The sequence below is a fragment of the Medicago sativa genome, chromosome 3, assembly GCF_051527215.1.
Source record: "Medicago sativa cultivar Bolivia chromosome 3, Bolivia_mono, whole genome shotgun sequence".
Taxonomy (NCBI): Eukaryota; Viridiplantae; Streptophyta; class Magnoliopsida; order Fabales; family Fabaceae; genus Medicago; species Medicago sativa.
The window spans coordinates 35,869,139-35,891,220 of NC_140751.1; the positions used below are offsets into that span (position 1 = coordinate 35,869,139).

The 22,082-nt window shown below is 37.6% G+C and overlaps 2 protein-coding genes and 1 long non-coding RNA gene across 6 annotated transcripts in view; all 3 read right to left on the minus strand.

Annotated features, from left to right (window-relative positions):
• Positions 1–22,082, minus strand: part of LOC146937364 (uncharacterized) — a 100,948-nt gene that overhangs the window by 36,158 nt on the left and 42,708 nt on the right. The gene's annotated exons all lie outside the window — the stretch shown is intronic.
• LOC146937369 (calmodulin-1) lies at positions 6,091–7,817 on the minus strand. The gene is made up of 2 exons (XM_085751731.1): positions 7,652–7,817; positions 6,091–6,567 (listed from the first exon to the last, which is right to left on the minus strand). The coding sequence occupies exons 1-2, from the start codon at positions 7,725–7,727 to the stop codon at positions 6,194–6,196; spliced, it is 450 nt and encodes a 149-aa protein (XP_085607857.1). The 5' UTR covers positions 7,728–7,817; the 3' UTR covers positions 6,091–6,193.
• LOC146937370 (vacuolar protein sorting-associated protein 26A-like) lies at positions 12,934–21,792 on the minus strand. 4 transcript variants are annotated; one of them, XM_085751721.1, is made up of 11 exons: positions 21,600–21,792; positions 21,451–21,525; positions 20,041–20,115; positions 19,865–19,937; positions 19,487–19,531; positions 19,060–19,171; positions 18,116–18,182; positions 14,433–14,477; positions 14,173–14,228; positions 13,906–14,081; positions 12,934–13,349 (listed from the first exon to the last, which is right to left on the minus strand). In XM_085751721.1, the coding sequence occupies exons 1-11, from the start codon at positions 21,600–21,602 to the stop codon at positions 13,324–13,326; spliced, it is 753 nt and encodes a 250-aa protein (XP_085607847.1). In that variant the 5' UTR covers positions 21,603–21,792; the 3' UTR covers positions 12,934–13,323. The 4 variants fall into 4 exon arrangements, with proteins under 4 accessions (XP_085607847.1, XP_085607844.1, XP_085607846.1 ...); XM_085751718.1 differs by having other exon boundaries at positions 12,934–13,368; XM_085751720.1 differs by having other exon boundaries at positions 12,934–13,368; positions 21,595–21,792.

Below are 22,082 nucleotides of genomic sequence, written 5' to 3' on the forward strand. Positions count from 1 at the left end.
ATGAAGGGAAAGAAGGAAGATAAAGGAAAAAAAATATCCCAAAAACAAAGCGCATGCACGACCCCGAGCGTCTGTACATGGGTGTCCTACTAATACTATGATAAAACAAGAGTATAAAACTATTGCTACTTAAATAATTTTAGTACTGTCAGCTAAGTTTACTATCACCCAACTACATTACACAAACAAATTTTGAAGACTTATTACCTCAACTAAGTTTACAATCACCCAACTATATTACATAAACAAATTTTGAAGACTTGTTACCTATTAGCTTGAAACAATGGCAGAGCCACCGAAATGACATAAACAATGAATGTATGTCGCAACGGAGAGACAACGGCAACCGTTGATGCGGTAGACAACGACAACATTGACAATAAAATAGAGCAGTCAATGACAATCAACGGAGCACGACGACGTCGTCAACCAAAGAGAAGGAGACAACAATGTCAACAGATAGCGCGCGACGGCGTCATTACAAATGGTGTTCACAGGGTTGTTGTTAATGAAGAAGATGGAGTGGTTTCAATAATTTTCACAGGAAGTTGAGATGTGAATAGGGAGGTTGATCTTTTATTAAAAATGAATGGCTCAGATTGATTCACAGAAGAAAATTAGTGGCATTTTCACAATCCCTACTAGAAACCACGATAATTGGTTCATACTCCATGATTTTCGCTTTATGGAGTCAACAATCATTGCTTAAGGGGCTAATTAGATGTTTTATCTTGAAAACATAAGTTTTTACTTTTGTTCAAGTAATAATTATACCACTTCTTATAAAGAACTAACTTTTTTTTTGAAGGAAACTAACTTGTTTTAGTTACTTAATCAATGTCCCTGCAACACCGGTAAGCAATTCTCCTTTTTACAAAATGTGTTGTACGGAGATGTTTAGTTGTTTACCATTATGCATAAATTCTGTTTTATTGTTAATCTTTTATTTTTCCAACTTCCCACATTTCTAAAAATAAAAACCAACACAAGTTTTTGAAAATATACTTCCGGTCAAAAAAAAAAAAATTGTTCGGAATTATACCATGAGACGTTTTCTACTAAAAAAATTCCACCCTCTTTTGCCTTCTGATAAAATAGTTGGATATTTGGGACTGCTTTTCTCATCCTACCTGCTTTGAATCCAATCAGTATTTTAAGCTTTAATCTATCTATCTGGAAAATGTTATTCTTTGCTACGTAATAAGCATGCCTACAGATTAGGACCATAAAGAGAAAGACAACATAAAAGGCAGACACCAAATCAAATCCAAATTCAGCTGCTTTCATTCTCTCCAACTCATGCTTTGCTTTGATGTGAAGCAAACACAAAAGTTATGTTCAACATTAACATTCTATATCCTGATGAAAAAAGACACAATGAGAGAGAGTGAGAGGGTTCTAGAGAGAGAAGTTGGGCACGTGCAAACAAGGGTGGGGCATGTAGGTGGAGCTACGGTGGCCGGAAAGCGACCAGGCTATGTCAAACACCTCGACAATTCGGCTACGTCGTTCTTCTTCACGAACCTGCCGGAGGGATTCAAGGTTTCAGAGTTGTACACTATTTTCTGGAGATTTGGCAAGGTGGGTGAGGTCTATGTTCCTTTGAAGGCTGATCGGTATGGGAGGAGGTTTGGATTTGTCAAGTTCCAAGAGGTGGATGATGTGGATGTGTTGGGCTCAAGGTTGGAGGAGGTCTGGTTGGGTGATACTAGATTGAAGGTTCAGAAGGCAAAGTTTGGCAGACAAGAGAAGCAAGTTCAATCGTCAGTGCCAAATAGGGAGGTCGCTGGTGGCAGAAGGGATGAGGTTATGGCAGGGAGATCCTTCAAGGCGGTGGTCCAGCAGAGTCAGCATGGTGTTTTACCGGCGGTGTTGAGAACGGTTGTGGTTTTTCCATCAGAAGCTAGGATGAAGGCTCTGGAGAACTGTTTTGTAGCCACTCTCTCTTTCCACAGAGAAGTTGTTCAGGTTCAGAACAGCTTGATGTTGGGAGGGTTGAAGAATATCTCTGTGACCTCTATGGGAGGTAATCTGGTGATGTTGGAATCGGCTGAACCTTCTTTGATTGTGGAAGCAGATCGAAGGAAGGATCAATGGTGGAGAGGTCTGTTTAAATCGGTAAATCGGTGGTTACCACACATGGTGGCCAAGCAAAGGCGTATCTGGCTCAGAATCTATGGGTTGCCAATGCATGTTTGGGATGAACAAAGCTTCAAAAAGTTGGGAGCTCTCTTTGGAGAGTTTCTGGACTTTGATGAGGATATTATTAACTTGAGCAGATTGGATATGGCTAGGTTGTTTGTTGGCACTACTTCAATGTCTTTTATCAATGAACAATTAAGGGTTGAGGTGATGGGGTCTGTATTCAATGTATGGGTGGTGGAGGAGGTGGTCCCGGCGATGGGGTTGAAGAAAGAGGCGGGTTTGGGGTGGGAGGACGTTTCTGTCTCGTCCCACGGTGGTGGAAGAGGCTGTGATCCGCCGGAGTTTGGAGAAGTGGAAAGTGACGGGAGTCCTAGACCTGTACTTTCCGTACAGTTAGGGGACTTGAGTGGGCCTGGGGCTTATGGTAATTCTTTAATGCTGAGAAGACAATTGGGAAGTACAGAGAGGTCTGCAGAAGTGGGGCCGCCTTCCCTTACTCATTTGGAGAAACTTTTTCAAGTCCAGCCTATTTTGAAGAGTCAAATGGTGGCAGCTGGGACAGGCATGGAGGAACATAACGGGCAGAAAGGAGTAAAGGGAATGTCTCTTTCAAAGAAGCAGACTGTTTGTGATGGACATGTGGAGGTACAGGGCCCGATGTTGGGGAAAGGTGGGGACCAGGCTGTTCATGTAGAGGCTGATTCGCTGGAGCCGAGTCTCTTGGCCAAGCCGATGGAGCCGAGTCTCTTGGCCAAGCCGAGTGTACCTTGTATGGCGTGTGTAGCTGGACGAAACGGAGATGTGGGACTTGATTGTGGCTCCCACCGCTCTAGTGGGCCTTTAAGGTCATTTGGGCCTGCAACAGAAGTGGGTGTGGAGTCTGTGAATAATATGTTTGAAATTAATAAGGTTGTGGTTCAAGAAAAGGAGGTGGGAAGAGTGAACAGTCACATTCGGTTCATGGAGATGGCGTGCAATTTTTTGAATTGTAGCCAAGGGAGTTTCCCGTTCCGTTATTTGGGTTTGCCGGTAGGAGGTAATCCGGGTAGAGTGGCAACTTGGGATCCGCTTTTGGACCAACTTACAAAGAGATTGTACTCTTGGGGGAACAAGTATATTAGCCTTGGTGGAAGAATCGTCCTCCTTAATTCCATTTTGAATTCTATTCCTATTTTCCATCTTTCCTTCTTCAAATTGCCGGTGAAAGTGTGGAAGAACATTGTTAGATTACAAAGGGAGTTTCTTTGGGGTGGTGTGGGGGGAGGGAGGAAAATTAATTGGGTTAAGTGGAATGAGGTATGCCAACCAAAGGAATTTGGAGGTCTTGGTGTTAAAGATGTTTGGTTGATGAATTTGAGCTTGCTTGCCAAGTGGAGGTGGAGGTTGTTATTTGATGAGAAGGCTCTTTGGAAGGAGGTTCTTGTGGAGAGGTATGGTAACAATGTTTGTGCTAAAATGGAGGGGAGGGAGGAAGTTTGTCCAAGGGGTGCTTCAAAGTGGTGGAAAGATCTAGTCAATCTAGATAAGGGGGGGGGGGAGGAGGCTTGGTTTAATGAAGAAATAGATAGGCGTGTGGGGGATGGGACAACAACTAGCTTTTGGAAGGTGGCTTGGAGAGGAGATGTCCCTTTTAAGCTTAAATATAGTAGACTCTTCTCTATCTCTACCCAACAAGAGGCTAAGGTCGACGATATGTGGACGGATAATGTTAACAGAGGAAGTTGGGTCTTTACTTGGAGACGTCGGTTGTTTGTGTGGGAAGAAAATCTTCTCAATGCACTTTTGAGAGATTTGGACGGTTTTGCTTTGAATAACGCGGAAGATGTGTGGCGGTGGAAGTTGGATGGGGAAGAGGTGTTCACGGTGAAATCCGTGTATTTGAAGTTGGAAAAGGGGAGGAGGGTAGATGGCACCTTTTCGGATGGTGAGAAGTATGTTTTCCGTAACATTTAGAAGGTGGGGGCCCCTTCTAAGGTGTCGGCGTTTGTGTGGAAGGCTCTTCTTGATCGTATTCCCACGAGACGGAATTTGGAATTTAGGCATTGTTTGCCTCCGGACATGGACTCTAATTGTGTTTGGTGTATGTCGATGCCGGAGTGCACATCCCATATTTTCCTTCATTGTAACACGGTTACGAGAATTTGGATGAATTTAATGGGTTGGTTGGATTTGAATTTTATAATGCCACCGAATTTGTTTATCCATTGGGAGTGTTGGAGTAGTGGTGTGAGGAATAAAAAAGTCCGGAAAGGATTGAGAGTGATTTGGCAAGCGGCGATTTGGGGGATTTGGAAAGCTAGGAATGAGTGTATTTTTAATAATGCGGTGATGAGATGGGAGGAGGTGGTGGATGATATCAAGGTGTTGTCTTGGAAGTGGGCGTTGGGAAGACTCAATTTTCAGCCGTGTCTTTTGTATGGGTGGTTGTGGAGTCCACGTGAATGCTTGATGCGCTGATTTGTTTCTGGGTAACTGATGTCCTTCATGTGCGGTGCTGTTCAGGTTCTGGTGTCTTGCTGCTGCCGTGTTTTATTTGAGTTTTGGAGGCCTTTCTCTGTCGTCTGGTTTTCTGGAGGTTGTTGTGGCTGTTACGGGCTTTCTGGAGGTTTTTTAGGCGGCTTGGCAGCTAGTGGTGTTCACGCGGGGGGTAGCAGCTTCTTTGCTTTGGCTGTTTCAGTTTATGTTGTAGCATGCCTGCAGCAAGTTTGTTTTGGCTATTTCATTCTTTAGGCTCATGAGGCAGTTTCAATCCGTATGGGAGGTTTTTGGGAGGTATAGCGCCAGTGTTTATCTGCAGAGGATCAACTAGTTTTGTTTTGTTTGGGGTGGTTTTTTGGTGCTGACGAAGGGGTATGCATGTGTTTCGTCAAATGTATATTCTTGCGTCATTACTCTTGGGGTTGATCCTTTTTATTTTTTGGGTGGTTTTTAAAGGGGTTTTTGTTCGAGCCTGGTGATTGTATGGCAACCGATTTCCCCTTATTGTATTTTTTTCTCCACCCGAGCTTATTAGTGCTTCTCGCACGGGCTCGTCGGTTAATAAATTTTTGCCGTTTCAAAAAAAAAAAAACATTCTATATCCTATTGTAAGAAAGAATTGGGACAACAGATGCTGGGCACCGGCAAATAACGTTGTTCCCCTATGAAATCATTATTTTTATTTTATTTATAGTGGATAAAAAGAAAATCAAGTTTCGAGCTTTTGCTATTTTAATACAAAAATGTCTTTTATCAACAAAGAGAAAAACAAAATCACAGCTGGTCTAAATTCCCTTCACCCTATACAGCTTCCAACACCTAAGCAACAAACAGCTTTCACAATCCACTACAAATTAGTTAAGTGTTTTGAAAATTTAAAATAGGCTAAATATTGGGTTAGTCCTTTAAGTTATTTACGTTTCAAATAGGTCATGTAAGTTCGATTTAAAGGGCCAACCTCATATTTCTGTCAAACTTGAAGACCAAAAGAGGTATTTGACCTTTAAAATACCTTATGTTTTAGCTTTGTAATTAAAAAAAAAAAAAAAACAAATTTGCAACGATTTTGCTGAATTCGTCAGTAACAGATGGTTTCACATCCACAGCTTAACTCAAAATCCTCTCAAAAGTGGTGATATTGCAATAGAGAGATATATAAAACAATCATAAACAAAACATAACTAATTCAACTTTTTTTTAAACTCACGAGCCAATTGCATTAAATCCAAAATCATATGCCAAAGGATGTAAATATTAACAGCATATTGTTGTAACCAAACACATAAAAGATCCAATAGTTCTAGGTTCATAATAATAACCAAAAAAGATGAAAAGTAAAGTAACAATGCATGGTAAGAAACAACTAACCCAAACTACTGAAACAAGGGACAGAACAAACAAGTAGGAAACTAATAAGGAGCAGTACCAATTAAAGCAAACAAGAAAATAGACACTCGACCAACAAAAACTAACGACCCTAATGGAAATAGAATCCTCATCAAAACTTATCTGCCCTGTCCCTTTTTCTTTTTTATACGCTTTTAAAATTACGGTTATGGTTGATTGGTCCTCACTTGGCCATCATAACTTTGACAAACTCCTCATAGTTGATCTGCCCATCACCATCCACATCGGCTTCACGAATCATCTCATCAACTTCTTCGTCTGTCAACTTCTCACCAAGATTTGTCATAACATGACGGAGCTCAGCAGCAGAAATAAAACCGTTCTGATCCTTGTCAAACACACGGAAGGCTTCCTTAAGTTCCTCCTCTGAATCAGTGTCTTTCATCTTACGGGCCATCAGGTTGAGGAATTCAGGGAAATCAATGGTACCATTGCCATCAGCATCAACTTCATTGATCATGTCTTGTAGCTCTGCCTCAGTTGGGTTTTGCCCAAGAGACCTCATTACAGTTCCGAGTTCCTTGGTAGTGATACAACCTACAGTATGTTTCAAATAGTTAAACACATATCATAAGAACAAAAGATAAACATATATGAAGCTGTATATATACATGGTTGTTGGGTCTCCCTCGTACACCATTATACATCACGGTAGAAACAGAAACTTCTCATACTGTAATGGAAAAGATACTCTTAAATAATAAAATCCAAATGTGAATAAGAATGTCTAGCAATAAGAAACCAAATAACACATTCCCTTCGATCAAAACAAAAGGCGCACATGAAACAAAATGTTGCCCTATTTTAGACGATTTGAATCTTTTTTTGCGGAACTCGACTCTAAAAAACGGATTTTACCAAATTATGACCACAATCATATACAAGTATATTCTATAATGATAGGGAGGACAAAACTTATAACAGCTAACCCTAAATCCTAGATTTAAACCAGAGATGCATAATGCTCAATCAATTTCCTGCAACCTATGAACTACGGACATTCTTCAGATTAGGTGTGTCCCTGTGTGGGACCCATGTCATGTCCGACATGTATTATAATTACACTGAATTATGTGATTTTTTCAAATTATTAACGGTGTTAGCGTGTGTCCGTGCTTATAGCCTACAACAATCTAACTTGCCATTCAATTGACAAAAATGGGAATCTCCACATGAAACCAAATTACAGCAACACAAACTCAAAGGTATACATCCCATATTCAAATATAAGATATTCAAATATAAGTAAATCTAGCACAAAATTCGTCATCAGAAAATTCGCATTAAAATACAAAACAACGAGAAATCAAACAACCCCTCCTTAAAAATTCAAAAAGGCTTAAAATCTTACGATCCACATCTACATATACCCATGATCAAACAAAAGTCACGTGAATCAAACAAAATTCAGTAACAATAGCAATCAACACAAAAAAAAAAAAATCAATCAAGAAATGAACCCTAGATCACGAATAAACATCAAAGAAAAATAAAGAACAAAACGGTAAAAGATACAAACACGAAACATGCAAAAAAAATATATATGAATAACTAGATCTAAGAAAGACGAGAAAAGAAATGAAAGAAAAAGAGAATGAAAAAGGAATCTGAGAAAAGAGACCATCGCCATCCTTATCGAATAGGCTGAAGGCTTCCTTGAACTCGGCGATCTGATCATCAGTGAGCTGGTCGGCCATTGGAGGAGGTGAGAGAAAGGCGTTTGTTTGAGCTTGAGAGAGAGAGAGAGAGAGAGAGAGAGAGAGAGAGAGAAGTAATACAATAAATGTGGAAAATTAGAGAGGGGAATGAGAATATATATACACCTGTACCCGTACCCGAGGATATGCTCCAAATTACTCTCGTCATTATATACCCGTACCCGAGGATATGCTCCAAATTACTCTCGTCATTATAAAACCCCTATTTTATTATTAAAATTTCTCATTATCCAATTTATTCTTGACAAAATACTAATATATCTACATTATTTTCTAACACTTTTATAATATGGATAAATTTGTCGGTCAAAGTTATAATTGGTTAATGATTAATTTGTTTTATGTACAACATTTTAAAAAGTAATGTATATATTTGATTTTACCTAATCAACAAAATAGTGTCAGAGTTGGTTGTTTATATGAGTTTGGAACGGATATGGGGTGTACCTGCAGACAGTTCTTAGAATAGAGACAAAGGTTGAAGTAAATTGTACCTTTGAGGACTGTGAAAAGTCCCCTTATATAAAGAGGAAGTGCTGGTGTCGTTATTCAACGGTTACAGTTGCAGGAACCGTAAACTTCAAGCGTTACTAGATGGCAATCATGGGAGGCGTTATGATTCTGTTTGAAACGGCACCCCATGTTGCTACAAGCGCCCCCCCCCCCCCCCCCCAAAGAGAGGGTGTGAAGTAAGTAATTGGGCCAATGATGAATTGGTCTAGTTAATTAGGTCTTAATTGTTGTGAGCATACGCCTTTGGGGAGTCCAGAAGAGTAGTCCCCCAAGTTGTTGCTCTTAGAGTAAGAGTGGTGACTTCGAGTGTGATGGTATTATGCTCGTGGGAACTGAATCATGGAGGGTTTGATGCTTGCTTTATACTTGTAATTTGTGTGAAATCAAGTTTTAGGAGTAATGGAGATGGGCGGTTCGAGAAGGACACTGTTCGTATAAAGAATTGTGCTTGCAAGAAGCTAGTGAATTTGATTGTTTGATTTGGAACTATTTTTTGTAATGTGCTCGCGTGGAGCTAGTTAATTTGAAAAAAATATGCTCGCCGAGCACTAAGGGTAATGATGTTCGTTGCAAAGTTTTTCCACGGAGTGCTCGCAAGGAGCCAATTTTTTTTATTATAAGGACCCTTCTCGTGTAAAGCTGGTGAAGTTTTGATTTTACGAGCGATGTTTTGTAAAGGTTTTATCTTATGCTCGTTAAAACAACTGCTCGCGAATGAGTGTGACTATTTGGTGTCCTTTTAAATGGTGTGATCGTTTGTCCTCTCAGAATTTATTACGAGTATCTCGTGAAAGAGATTAAGGGGACATGACCTTTGGTAACTGGGTCTCACATGTAAGGGTTAATAATGCACTTAATTACATTCGTTAAGTATGGGTGGCAAAACGAAACCCAATCTTTCGAGCAGACTCGTTTAGCCAGCTATTTTTGACGGGCTGAGACAAAATTTTAAACTCGTTACCTCTAGTTGGGCCGCCTCATTAACCTCGCTGAAAAACGAGGCAGGATGGTGCGGGTCAGCCCCACCAACTCGTCAACTTGCTATTTTTTATTTATTTTTGTTCCATGAGTCTGCAAAATTTAAAGTGAATCACCTTAATATTTCTTCATAATTAAAGTTGTCTTATAAACTTATTTTGAACACAAATATATTTGTTGTCAGTTTTCTTTATTTTTTTAATAACACTAAATTTTGTTTTTTATAACAACAAAGTGAGTTAAAAAATAGTTTTTTTTGTTTGATGGGTCGGCTAGCTATTAAGCGAGGCGGGGTGAAATTTTGGACTCGACCATCTAAATTGTCTTTGCTCGTCTCGTCCCGTGTTTTACATACTTAAGTGGGACAGTCCTAAATGGGGGGTGGAGCGGCCCGCTTTGCCATCGCTTCCTTTGAGTGGTTTTTCCAGTGTTGGTTTTTGAGGAAGGTTCATATTTGTTGGATCCATCCCGCCACTTGGACTTTGATGGATTTTGTATTGAGCCGTTGGATTGATCATATATTATGATATGGACCGTTGTTTTGATTTAATGGAATGAGACTCCGCGTGAAGCGCTATGCTGAATGGGCGTCTCTAGACTTTCAAACGTTTTAATGAGTATAAATGGCTTAGGTAGTTATTCAAAACACTTTTTACTCTTCTTATATCAAGTTTGTTCCATTTTGAGTATTTTACAAAGCTTTTGAAGTTTATGCTTCTGCATTTCCAAATTCAAGAGGAGTTCGTTCTTCTTGTTTCGTCTTTCTTTTTAAAAACAGGTTGATGTTCCCGTCCTTCACCTCTTTCATGTTTTATGCTTTAGTTTAATTACATCGTAATCATGTTTTTATAGTAGAAGATGAATGTTGGTTGTTTCCATTGCGATAGGTGGTGGTTATGCACTGAAACCGGATTATGTTTTTCGAAAACCATCAGGTTCTAGGTAGTTTACTAGTTTTTCTATGTTTTCTACTATGAATGTTGGTGTTAGACGATGGTTCTAAACTTAGAATCAAACCAGGAGCCTTCGTAAGTGGTGGTTCCCATCATATATTTAGAATTTCTAGGTATCTGAGTTTCATTTTAGGGAATTCATCGTTCGCGAGGAACATTCATGCTCTTCCTCGTTGAACCGACTTGATCGGATAAAGGAGGTTAATACGAATGTTGAATTCATTTTTCCCTCATTTTCTTTTAGGTTTGATATGGCTACTAGAAGACAAGGCTAGATCCCAGTCAAAGAGCTTATAGATGCGTGGATTGGGGACGAACCTTTGACGACGCTAGGCATTTATTCCTTCCTGGGGACGTTTGAGCATCCCTTCATGGCCATAAACCGTACAGGGGTCGAGGAATGGAATTCAGTATTCCCTCGGTAGAGAATATGATATGCCCTCACTGCGAGGAGAACATGATCCCCATGTACGAGGTGGCGTTCACGGATATGGGTTTCAGGATGCCCTTTAATGGCTTTCTAGAAAAAATAGGTCCTCAAGTGGTTGTAGTTATCCCACTCACAACAATATCCAAGCTCGTTGGCGTTTGTTCGAGCCTTTGAGTTGATTTGAGAATATCTTAAACTGATCCCTACCATCTCATTCTTCTTCTTCTTCTTCTCCTCTGTTTTAACCCTATTGCAAGGATCATATAAGGGTGGAGGCAGAAGTTGGGTGTCTCTGAAGCCGAACATGAAGTTTTTTAGCATTTTTACTGATCTAGTTCGAGGGTTTAAGGATATGTATTTCCTCATCAAACCTAAGAACAAATCATCTTTAAACAATATCATGCAGACAAGGAGTTACGCTTGGGCAAATGGGAGCTTCTTCAATGTTGAGGTCCCTTAATTCTTTTTTTACTGGTGTAAGGATCATTTTAATCAGCAAACGAGAGAGTTCGTTTATGCCTACGATCGCTTGTCGACGAGGGAGACAGGAGACTACAATAAACTCTAGGCTTATGTTTCTAGCCTGATTCTCTCTAACGTGGTAGGTAGTAACCAGGAACCCCTGTTTAATTTCGAGGGCCAACCTCTTAAGAGGGCTCACTTTATTAACACCTACAAGCTTTTGAGGTGTGTGAGTGTCGTTGAGGCGAAAAGTTTGTTGGGTAAATACCTATTCCTTCTTGTGGTGTATTCTTGATATTTCTTTTGCATTTTGGTTAGTTCGTTACTAACTGTATTTGTCTTGTATTGCTCGCAGACGTTATGCTGAACTTTTAGGAGAAGTTGATTCGACTCGCCAAAAAAGGTGGAAGCAAAACCACTGCTACAAAGAGGAATGACCTTTCTAATACCTTGATTATTGGTTCAACATCTTCGACTTCTTGACCAAACTCTCCAATTCATACTGGGATTCTGATGGATCATATTGGATCCTCGCAGCTATAAGTGATAGATTTGGAGGTGCACCAACCAAAAAGGATTTGAACTGACTCAAACACCCGAGGGAAAGGTAGAGAGGTTGAGTAAGAACTCCTTCATACCTTAGATGTCCCTTTGTTGACCCTCCAAGCATATGCTCGAACCCTGAAAAGTTTAACAGTCATCTCACTCTGATGTTAAGTGATGTTGACGCCTCTATAGTCAACCAACTCGGTCCACTTGGAAGGAGTTGAGCGTTGACAAAAGGTTTTCTCTAGGCAATGAAAACATTGAGTGTCGTAGTGGCTTTGAAAAGCTTGGATGGGGCAAGTTGGAAACTGACTTCACTGACTACAAAGGTTTAGCATGAGATCCTGGTCAGTTTAATCACATAATGTGCCAACAAGGACAGAGAAGTTACTGTCGTGAAAAGGCAAGTAGAGGGACTTGAAAGTGCTAAGAAGTCCGCGGAGGACAAGGCGAGCAAGGTGGATGAGCTCGAGCGTAAGAAGAAGCAACTTGAATTCACGTTGAAAACAACCACATAATACGCTGACCCTCAAGGATCATATGAGTCTGAAAAATTAGCTGAATTGAACCGGACTGGGTTGAACGCTAAGATCGAGGAAGTTCAACATGATTTATTGGCTGATGTTCCCCATGGTTTCAAGAATGTTGTGGCCCAGATGAAGGTGCTTGACAAAGCAGTCGAGCTGGACACTAAAGGGTTGCATATCTTGAAGAAGGTGAAGAATTGCAAGCTTTGTGCCCCATATGGTTTTGTTGAGGATAAGGAGGGTGATGAAGAAGAAAATCAGGCTTAAATGCATTGTAACTTTTCTTTTTGCTTAAATGTGTTGTAATGGGGCGTATACTTCATCATCATGTTTATATGTAATCGATCGTATGCTTCTATTTTTTTACCTATTGCTTTTGCTCCATGCATGAAAAAGCAAATAACCCCTAAATGTTTAAGCTGTATACTTCATCATGTATATGGGCAAAGGAGGAGAAAACAGTGTTTTTATGTTTATGCAGAAATTTAAAATTTTCACATAAGTGTGAACAACTCAACGGTGGAGACTAAATATGTCTCCGAACCAACATATGAAACCAACTCATGAGTGTTTGGTTTCACTTCTCTTTTTGAAAGAGTTTGGTTTAACTTCTAGACGCCTTAGAAGTGTTTTTCAAGTGACAAAAGCAATTCTAACTCCATAAAATTATGTTTGGCATTTTTTTTTTTTAAGAAATCAATTTTGGGGAGGAAAATCAATTCTACTTGAAGCTTCTATTTGTAGCTTATAATTCTAAAATTGATTCATCAGGCAAATTATAATTCAACTTACTTTTATTTTTCTTTAAAACCTCAATTTTAAATGAATGTATCCAGACACAAATTACTTTATCTGCAACTCACTTTTAGACAGAATAAGTTTTACAGAATCAATTCACTCTTATCAAAAGAGAACCAAACATAGACTGAGTGGGACTTAAGCAAAGTGATACAAGCAAATAATTCCTTATTGCAAGGCAAACAATTCCTTATTGCAAGGCAAAAAAACATACAGCTCTCCAAGCACAAATATTCAGGAGTCTTCAAGAAGGCGATAAACTATGATTTCTTGCTGCTTGAAGTAGCGTCGGTTTTCGTCATCCACAAAAACAAGATTTAGAAAATACTTCACGCTGAACTTGTTGTTGATATTGTGATATGTTGGTGTCAACTCATATGGATTGAGAAATAATCTGATAGGAATAGATTCTCCTAAAAACCCAATATCAGCAATATATACTTTATTTATGTTAGAAAAAGCAATATATACTTCATATTGTATTTCCAAATTAACTAAGCAAATCAGCAAGTATAAGCACCACTTCCAAAAACAGAAAACCAAAAAGAAGGGACAGAGTTGATACTCTCATGTCTTGTATAGATCCTAATTGTTGAGATCTAACATCGACTAAAGATATGGTCAAATAGTCCTTAAAGAGCCTAGCCTGGCTTTTTGAGGTTTGATGGAGCTCATTAACCACTTGAGCTCAATTGCTTGGTTGGATTATTCACTCTCTTGACAAAAAGGTTCAATTTTGGATTTGTCCCTGTCATTGAGTGCCCCTTTATTTCCTACATAAAACTTATCCAAAAGTACTGTACTCCAATTATTTAATCAACCAATTGAAAATATAAGATTATTTCCAAACATTGAATAAGAAATTAGCGCAAGCATCATGCATTTTAATCGAAATATAATCATTTTTCCGAATAAAGAAACTAAAAATGCTGTAAAGAGGAAATGCAAACCTCGGACTGGAACACCATCCATCAACTCAAACTTCGCAAGGGTCTCCGTTTCAACATATGTATTGGTCCCTGATCCGGTAGACTCTCGACGCCTGATTTCAAGTTCCATGTTTTTTAATTTGATTCTCACCAGTAAAAAGTATATTTTGCCAATGACAACATCCTTCAGATGATACCTGTTAATTTTAAAATTTTAAAAAGCAAATTTACTTTAATATTCTATAAGTACATTAAAGCTGTACTAATCATGACCTTTTTCAGACTCACTTGCTTTTACTGTATTCAAACTCTATGTGTAAGCAGTCTTCAATTCCTACTTCCATCTGCATAAAGGCATTTACAGCATGATCAGAGAAACAGAGGTTTAAAATGACTGAACATGAAGCTTCAACTATTTCCAGGTAGTGCAGAACAAAACCTTCGAGTAGATAGTCTTTAGAAGCATAGATTGAATTATTAAATTAATGATCACAGTAAGGATTGTTAATCAACAATCTGTACTACTCATAATCGAACATGCTCCTCACCTTAATGCTGTTATTAATCGACGGTGCTGGAATGTAATTGCGTACCTGTTCAGATATTGTAGTAAGAAAACGTTTACATAGGGAAAAAACTACATTGTACAGTAATCTCAAACTGACATACAAGGAAAATATACAGTTATTACTCAGACAATCAGAATATGAAATCTTGCCATAGCATGATCAGGCAAGAAGCAGTATATTGGTGGTTTTTGTAACACAAGTTCCTCGGTTGATTATCCTTTATTCCATATAAATCTAATATATAATATATGTATGGGGTTTACTTCTATAATGTACTACTTTTAAATGTAGTTATGAAAGGAGAAAAGAATCTGCAAAACAAGGATGATACATGATATTTATAAAAAAATACAATAAACAGAAATGCAAATCGCCCAATCTGAACCCCCCTCTCCCTTTTAAAACCTCTGATCGGAAGTCACATTTTAAAACCTCCTACGGGAGCTCAACATCTAAAAATACCTGTTAAAATGTCATGGATGTATGATACCTACATGTCTTCACATAAACTACAGTGTTCCGGTTCACGATTGTCATCTGCTCCTGGAGTGCCTGGTTCTGACGCTGAAATTCATCCACTATGGCCTGAATCGTGGCAAGGGACAAATTGTTGCCGCTGGCTGATTCCTAGCCACCATTGAGAAAAGGTTTTGTGATTAGGGTGAAGCTGAGAGAAGTTTAGTGACCTCTTCCGATCAGGTTATCGTGGTCGAGGCAGGGTTTTTTTCTCTATAGGTCAAATAAATGACTTGCTTTTTCCATGGCTTCTTCCTCCTTTCAAGCCCCCTGCCTCCCTGTTGTCTGGTAGATTCCATGCCCTCTCCCTTAAGGCTATTCGGCTAGGTTTTTTTTTCCTAAACCATTGGGTCTAATATCTTATTCGGGTCTAATTCGGTATGTGCCATACTACGTCGATTCAAGTAACAAAAGTAATAGACACGACTGTAGGACGTGGGCTGAGTATATCAGTAAGACTTATGTTGTGAGGCTCAAGCCTTCTAGTCCCTGCCGGGCTATGGTGTATATTTTATGATAGTTCAAACAGCTCAAGCTTTTAGTACAATTCATTAATGATAAGTATCTTTTCATAAATAATTTGATATTAGATTCGTTTTGATTTGAAAACTAATGTGACGCACTGCTCCTTTGTCATTTCCTTCCCTCCTGCGAAAGCCTGGATCAAATTCATGCCATCAAGAAATATGTCAGATCTAAAAGACACCGTCATCTTTGCAGTTTCAACATTGTGCATCCGTTTACCAGAACCTGACCAGCTCTAGATTTGATTCCCAAATTTGGCTTCCAATTATTTTTCTCTTTGTTAAATTTTACCATTTTCTTTTACCATCCAGCGATGATAAATTCCGGCAACAGATACCCTAGTTCTCAGCAACAACATAATGCTTAAGTTTTTGAGAAAGTGGATATGTAACATGGTATTAGACTCTTGACAAAGAGGTCTAAAGTATTGATCTTTGAGGCCGTTGTTCTTCTTCATTCTTTAGATAAAGGCTAATGGGGCGCACAGGTATCACAAAAGGATAAGGAATCTCAACTATGTTGGCACCTTAGACCCTAACTACCATCTGCAGTGCTGCAAAAAATATGATGTCCAAGACCGCAACTTAACTAACATCTTCCCTAAATATATGAGAGACCCTGAAAAGCATCTGGTGACAATAAAAGTAACAATTCCACCACCAAATTTGAAGTTTCCAAGGAACCTAAAAAATCGAACCAAAAGCATCCACCACTAATTTAGAATCACACTCCAGCTAGAGGGAGTACCACCCTTTCTGATAAGTTGTTTCTATGGCCAAATGGCTTCCATAATAAGAACTGAAAACAGCCAAGAATAGTGCCCCAGGAGTCTCTAAACAAACCACCCCTAGAGACGTACCATGGAGATCTTCTAGCGGCTCCATCCGTCCGTGTGTCTTTTTGTGTAGTAATTGACAAAATTACTAGACAAAAACATTTTGTTGTGTTGTCAGTGTGGTTCTTCACTCTTCATCTAATATTCTAGGTTACAAGACAGTTGTAGCTGCTTACGATTTTTACTCAAAAAGGGACACCCTTTCTAAAAGGCAACAATATATTTTTCTTTTGGATCATTACAATTACATGAGGACCACAAAAAAAGGCATTGTAGTGCCCTTCACTCACATCAGACAAGACATAAGCTTTGCATTGAGTACAGTGAGCCAATTCATGATTGGTCACGCAAAAGAATATATGAAAGTATTATACAGAATTCTCATATATTTGAAATTTGAAAATGGAACAAGATCAAGGATTATTATTCTAAAAGACAGCAAACAGAGAAATTGAAATATTTACTGACGCTGATTGAGAGGGCTATATAACTGACAGGAGCTCAATATCAAGTTATTGCATTTGCATCTCAATTTGTTGTGTCTCGCACTTTTGCAAAATCAGGGTTTAGAGCTCTTTCTCAAAGTATATATGAAGGAATTTGGTTAATAAGGGTGCTACATTAAACTGGAGTCCTAAATTCAGAACCCATAATGGTGTTGTTTGATAATCAGTCTGCAATCAGCATTGCTAAGAACCTGGTTCATCATGATAGGACAAAATATGTAGAAGTTGATTTCCATTCTGTCAAGGCAAAATATAGAAAATGGAACTATGTCCCTTCCGTATACTCCAACAAGTCAGCAGACAACGATTATTCACACCAAAGCAGTGTCAAGAAAAACATCCTAGCTTGAGGGGGAGTGTGGAAATATGGCGCATTAATGTGATTTTATTGAGTTGTTTATTTCATAGAAAAGAGGGGTTTGGTAGTTTTGATACCATATCAACTCATTTATTAGTTTCTGTTTTGATTCTTCGTTCATGAGGACTAGGGGAGTAATGTTGTTTCCTTTCTTAGTACATAGGGTTGAGGGTGGCCGAGAAGCTACTTAGCTTTGTCTATTTAATCTATGTAACCATATCTCTATTCATGGTCATTCTACAGTTTCCCTTTCCTTTCTCGCCTCATTTATGGGAGATTTGATCTGCATAAATACCACTTTGTATTGCCTTGCTGAAACATTGAGAAATAAAACATTTTCTCTAAAGCTAGAACTAGAACTAGCATGATCAAAATTTATTAGGGTTTTGGGAAAAGCAATTTACAGAATAATAAACATAGTTGACCTTGTATGGAAAGAATGTTTGATCAGCACATCACTTGTTTTGGGATAGGATCAGGCATTTGGCTTCGGTTAGGTGTAAAGCCCATAACCTTTTTTACGGGATCTCAGAAGCACATATATGTAGATGATTTGGCAACCTCAATTGATTTTCTCTTAATCTTTGTTGTTTTCTGTTCTACTCTTTTCTTGAGGATCCCTTACTCACTTTTGAAGGCTTAAACATACATTGTTAACAAGCATAAATTACAAAAGCAGATGCATACATATACATACAGAATCCTCTCAAGGGACTGAGTCTATGAGTTGTCAAATTCCCTCGGGGACAGTAGTAAAATTGTCGTTAGTGTCAGTTTAATTAATAATAATTTCCCCCATATGTACATACAGAATCGATCTGTGACAGAAGAAATGTAATGCATGTAATCATATATAGGTCATATTGTTGGCGGATTTCAAGAGATGTAAACTATGAGTTTATATTGAAGAAAATTAACTCACTACAAAATCCATGTGTTCCACAATGTTGTTGACAAAATTTCGACTAATTGTCACTTTCAAAACATACCTGCAAGATAGCAAAAAAAGGGTCATTTCTTTCCACCTTTAAGTAATTTATTGACCAGTGACAATATTGAAAGAAATATGAAAAAAGTGAACAATTTGAACCCATAAGCCGAAATAAAAGGTTATCATGATGACCATTTACTGTACAAATAAGTCAACCAACAGAAACAAAGTAAATTTGGCTATCTTCTGTCCACTAAGGAAAATAAAATAATGCAACTTTCAAATTTTAGCCTATTCTCAATTAACTAATATAATATCCCTCTAGAATGGGACCATTTAGTTAAATTGTATATGTAGCTTAACTTCAAAAGCTACAATATTAACATGTATGACCCTGATTTTGGGGGAAACTTGATATATGAAGCTGAACTTATGCCAAAATCACTCGTAGTTATTCCCATGGCATTATGCAGGAAAATATGAATTCTTTCCTATTCAAAATAAAATAGGGAAAATCATACCAACCATTTCTCCAACCAAGTATTACCAACCAAGAAAAACATCTAAAACGAATGTTGGAGTCATAAGAATAAGTATTTAGCCCTGAATTAGCAGCATATCGTTGTTGGTGGAGTATTTCTTTAACAGATTATTAGTGTTAACTGCCAAGTTAATCAAGTGGTCTTGACCCTTCCCATAAAAAAAATGAAATAGTTATACGCTTTTCCTCCTGTATCACGTCCTCTATCTTGCTTTCGAACAAGAGTATATGGACTTAGTTCAATAAATATAAACCATAAACTTCTCATCTATTAAATAATATTGAATGTTACAAATTCTAGTTATTCCTGACATTTTTAAATTAAAAAAGTTAAGAAAATACACCTAAAATTCAGGAATTCAAGGTTACCAGAGCAGTTAAATAGCTATCATACCTAAGCCTAACATTGATCCCATTGTAGGATTCATGTGGCATTTCAACAGTGGAGAACTCAAATGGGTAAGTTTTCTTTTCATATAAATTTCCAGGAACATCAAGTTCGCGTACTGCACGTAAATTATAGGGAGTTATAAAAAGCATCATGAAGGTCCCAGCATAGGAAGAAAGCTACATTGGAAAGGACATGAGAGGCCATGCATATAAAAATGATAAGCAAATATTCACTCCGGTTTTTTATATGAGCAAAAATGTACATGCATTTGATCAAAATTTTGACAAAATACATGTACTTTTTTGCTTATATAAAAAACCAGGGTAGTATATTTGATTGCCACTACAGTAAGGTCTGAGTTTAGAAACTGAATAAAATGGAGAAGACAAAAACAAAAGGAAAGATCTCAGTGGTACAAGCTTAAACTTACCAAGAGAAGTAAAGTCATAGAAGCTGCCTCTGTCAAAGTACAATTCTGCAAACAAGGAAAAAAAATATATAATACAAACAGAATTTTTTTTTTTTGAAGAAAACATTAAATTAAAATATTATAAATCTCAGAAAATGATATGATATATACATTCAACTATAGAAAATGATACGATAAACAAAAAATGAATAAATAAAGGAAGTTAATAGTTATTCTATGAACCTAAGCTAAACACAATTTTCATTCTAAGCTACAGACAAACACATAATTAAGAAAGGATGCAAATCAGGGCACATTTATTAGTCAAAATGGCTATTGAATTAGCAAGGAACCAATCCTAGAAATATACCCAAAAAGAATGAACAGAAGCACACACACCTATTTGACCAAGAAGCTCAATTTTTACACCATTATGCTCAACCTTCTTCCCACGTACAGGTTCTATACTAACCTGTTACCGTCTCAACAAATAAATTTCAATTTGCTAACAGTATGAAATCACCAGAAAGTAAACAAAGGTAAAACAAAATAGTTGACAATTTCATGCAATGTACCTCCCCAACTATATTCTCCTGACTTTGAAAGAGAGGAACCATAACTGTCTGGTCATTTTCCTTCTTCACGCGAACCTATAAAACAACCAAGGGTGTGTACAAAAGATTAAATCAAAATGATTTTGTTGGAGGTTTTGAATACAAATGAACGATGAACACTTTCTCAATATCGTGGAAGCTAAAACAAAACCTTACTTCAATGATCTAAGTGAATAACAGAAATAAGGAAATCATTGAGAATGTTTTCCCCACAGCAATACAGTTAGAAGCATCAACATGTTACTACTCAAAACAAAACTCAGAACCCTCTATTTGATTTCACTTTTGGGGAGGAAAAAGTGATTTCAGAAGCATTGATTTTGACATATTTGAATATTTTTCCTTCAAAATGAATTCTAACTTGAAGCTAGAATTTAGAGTTCTTGCCTCCAAATGTGACTTTGGTCCGGAAGTATTATTCAAACTCATTTTTACGTGACTACATCAACTCAATTTTCATGGAGGAACACCTTAAGTGTTTTATGCGATACAAAAGTATCGCTCAAGTTAAAGGGAAAATTTCATAATACAACTGTCAGACCGACAATGTTGTATGAGACGGAGTGTTGGACAATAAAGAACCAACACAAGAATAAAAAAATGGAAACCCAGCTTAGGTGGTTTAGCAATGTAAAGAAAAAATTTATCGATTTTGTAGTAAGAAAAGTAAATCAGATGTTGATAGGATATTTAAAATAAGAAGCACAAATTTGGTGACTCAACTAGTTCTACAAGGTAGAATGACTTATCTTAATCTAGAAGGAATCTTTTAGGCATATTCTATTAGTTAGTTACTAAGCAGTGCTATTGTGTAGCCGTTGTAGTTATCTTATAATGAGTATGCACAAGCCTATATAAACATTATATGTCTTATGGATTAGAAATTTAGAATCAATGAAAAATATAATGAATTTCCTCTCTTTTATCTCTAGTTTCTCTTTCTAAATTCTGGAGTGTGATCCCTACTCGAATTGGGTCGTATCAGATGTTAAGTAATCCGATAGGCAGAAGAAATCCTAGAAAACTATAAGAGAAATGAAAGATATGAAGATTAATGAATGAATGAATTGGATAGAGATATGATATATGACAATATTATGGAGTCGTTTGATCCATGTAGCCGGTTTTCACAACGAAATCAGTTCATAATTTTCGTCGTCATAAAATCAAATATACACACAGTAACACCTATGAAGCACGAACACTTCTCGGGTTAGGCGTGTCCCCGTGTCGGAATTATGTGATTTTTATTAAATTTATTAGCAATGTCAGTGTGTCAGTGTCCGTGTCGTGTCCCGTGTCCGTGCTTCGTAACACACGAAAGTGAAAACGGTAATAATTCAATTCCATTTCAATCCACCTCACAGTTACCTGTTTGCGAGTTGTTGGATCAGTTAAAGAGATTGAAATTTTGCAAGGAGGCTTGAAAGCTCCAGCAATTATATTCTGCAATCAAAATATTCGATTAGCATAATCCATCAATCAAATCAAATCAAATCCAACACGTACATTTACCTTACCATGATTTTTCAAATAGAGAGAAAGAGAGATTTTGGGGAAATTTGTATGTTTAATGAAACCAGTAACATAACTAACAGTTGAGTTCAGTTCAGGGATCAATCAAGGTGGTGAACGTGCTATTTCCCTTGAGAAATTTACTATTTGGAAGACTAATCCTGTTCTGTCGAGGATGTGAGCAATCACAAAACACTCGATTCAAATCCTCATTTGACGAGGGTATAACGGAAAATATTTAATAAGCTTAATTGCACTTTTGATCCCTTATTTTAACAAATTCGTAATTTTAGTCCCCTCATTTTTAAATCCGTAATTTTAGTTCCTCAATTTTAAAATTGAGATATTTGGTCTCTCCATTAATTTCACTCTCAATTTTGATGACATGGCAATTATTTGGGTGATGTGGCATTAGCGGTACACTTAATGGACGTCATGTCATTATTGATAGAATAGAATATTTTGTCATAATTGGTTATAATTATTTT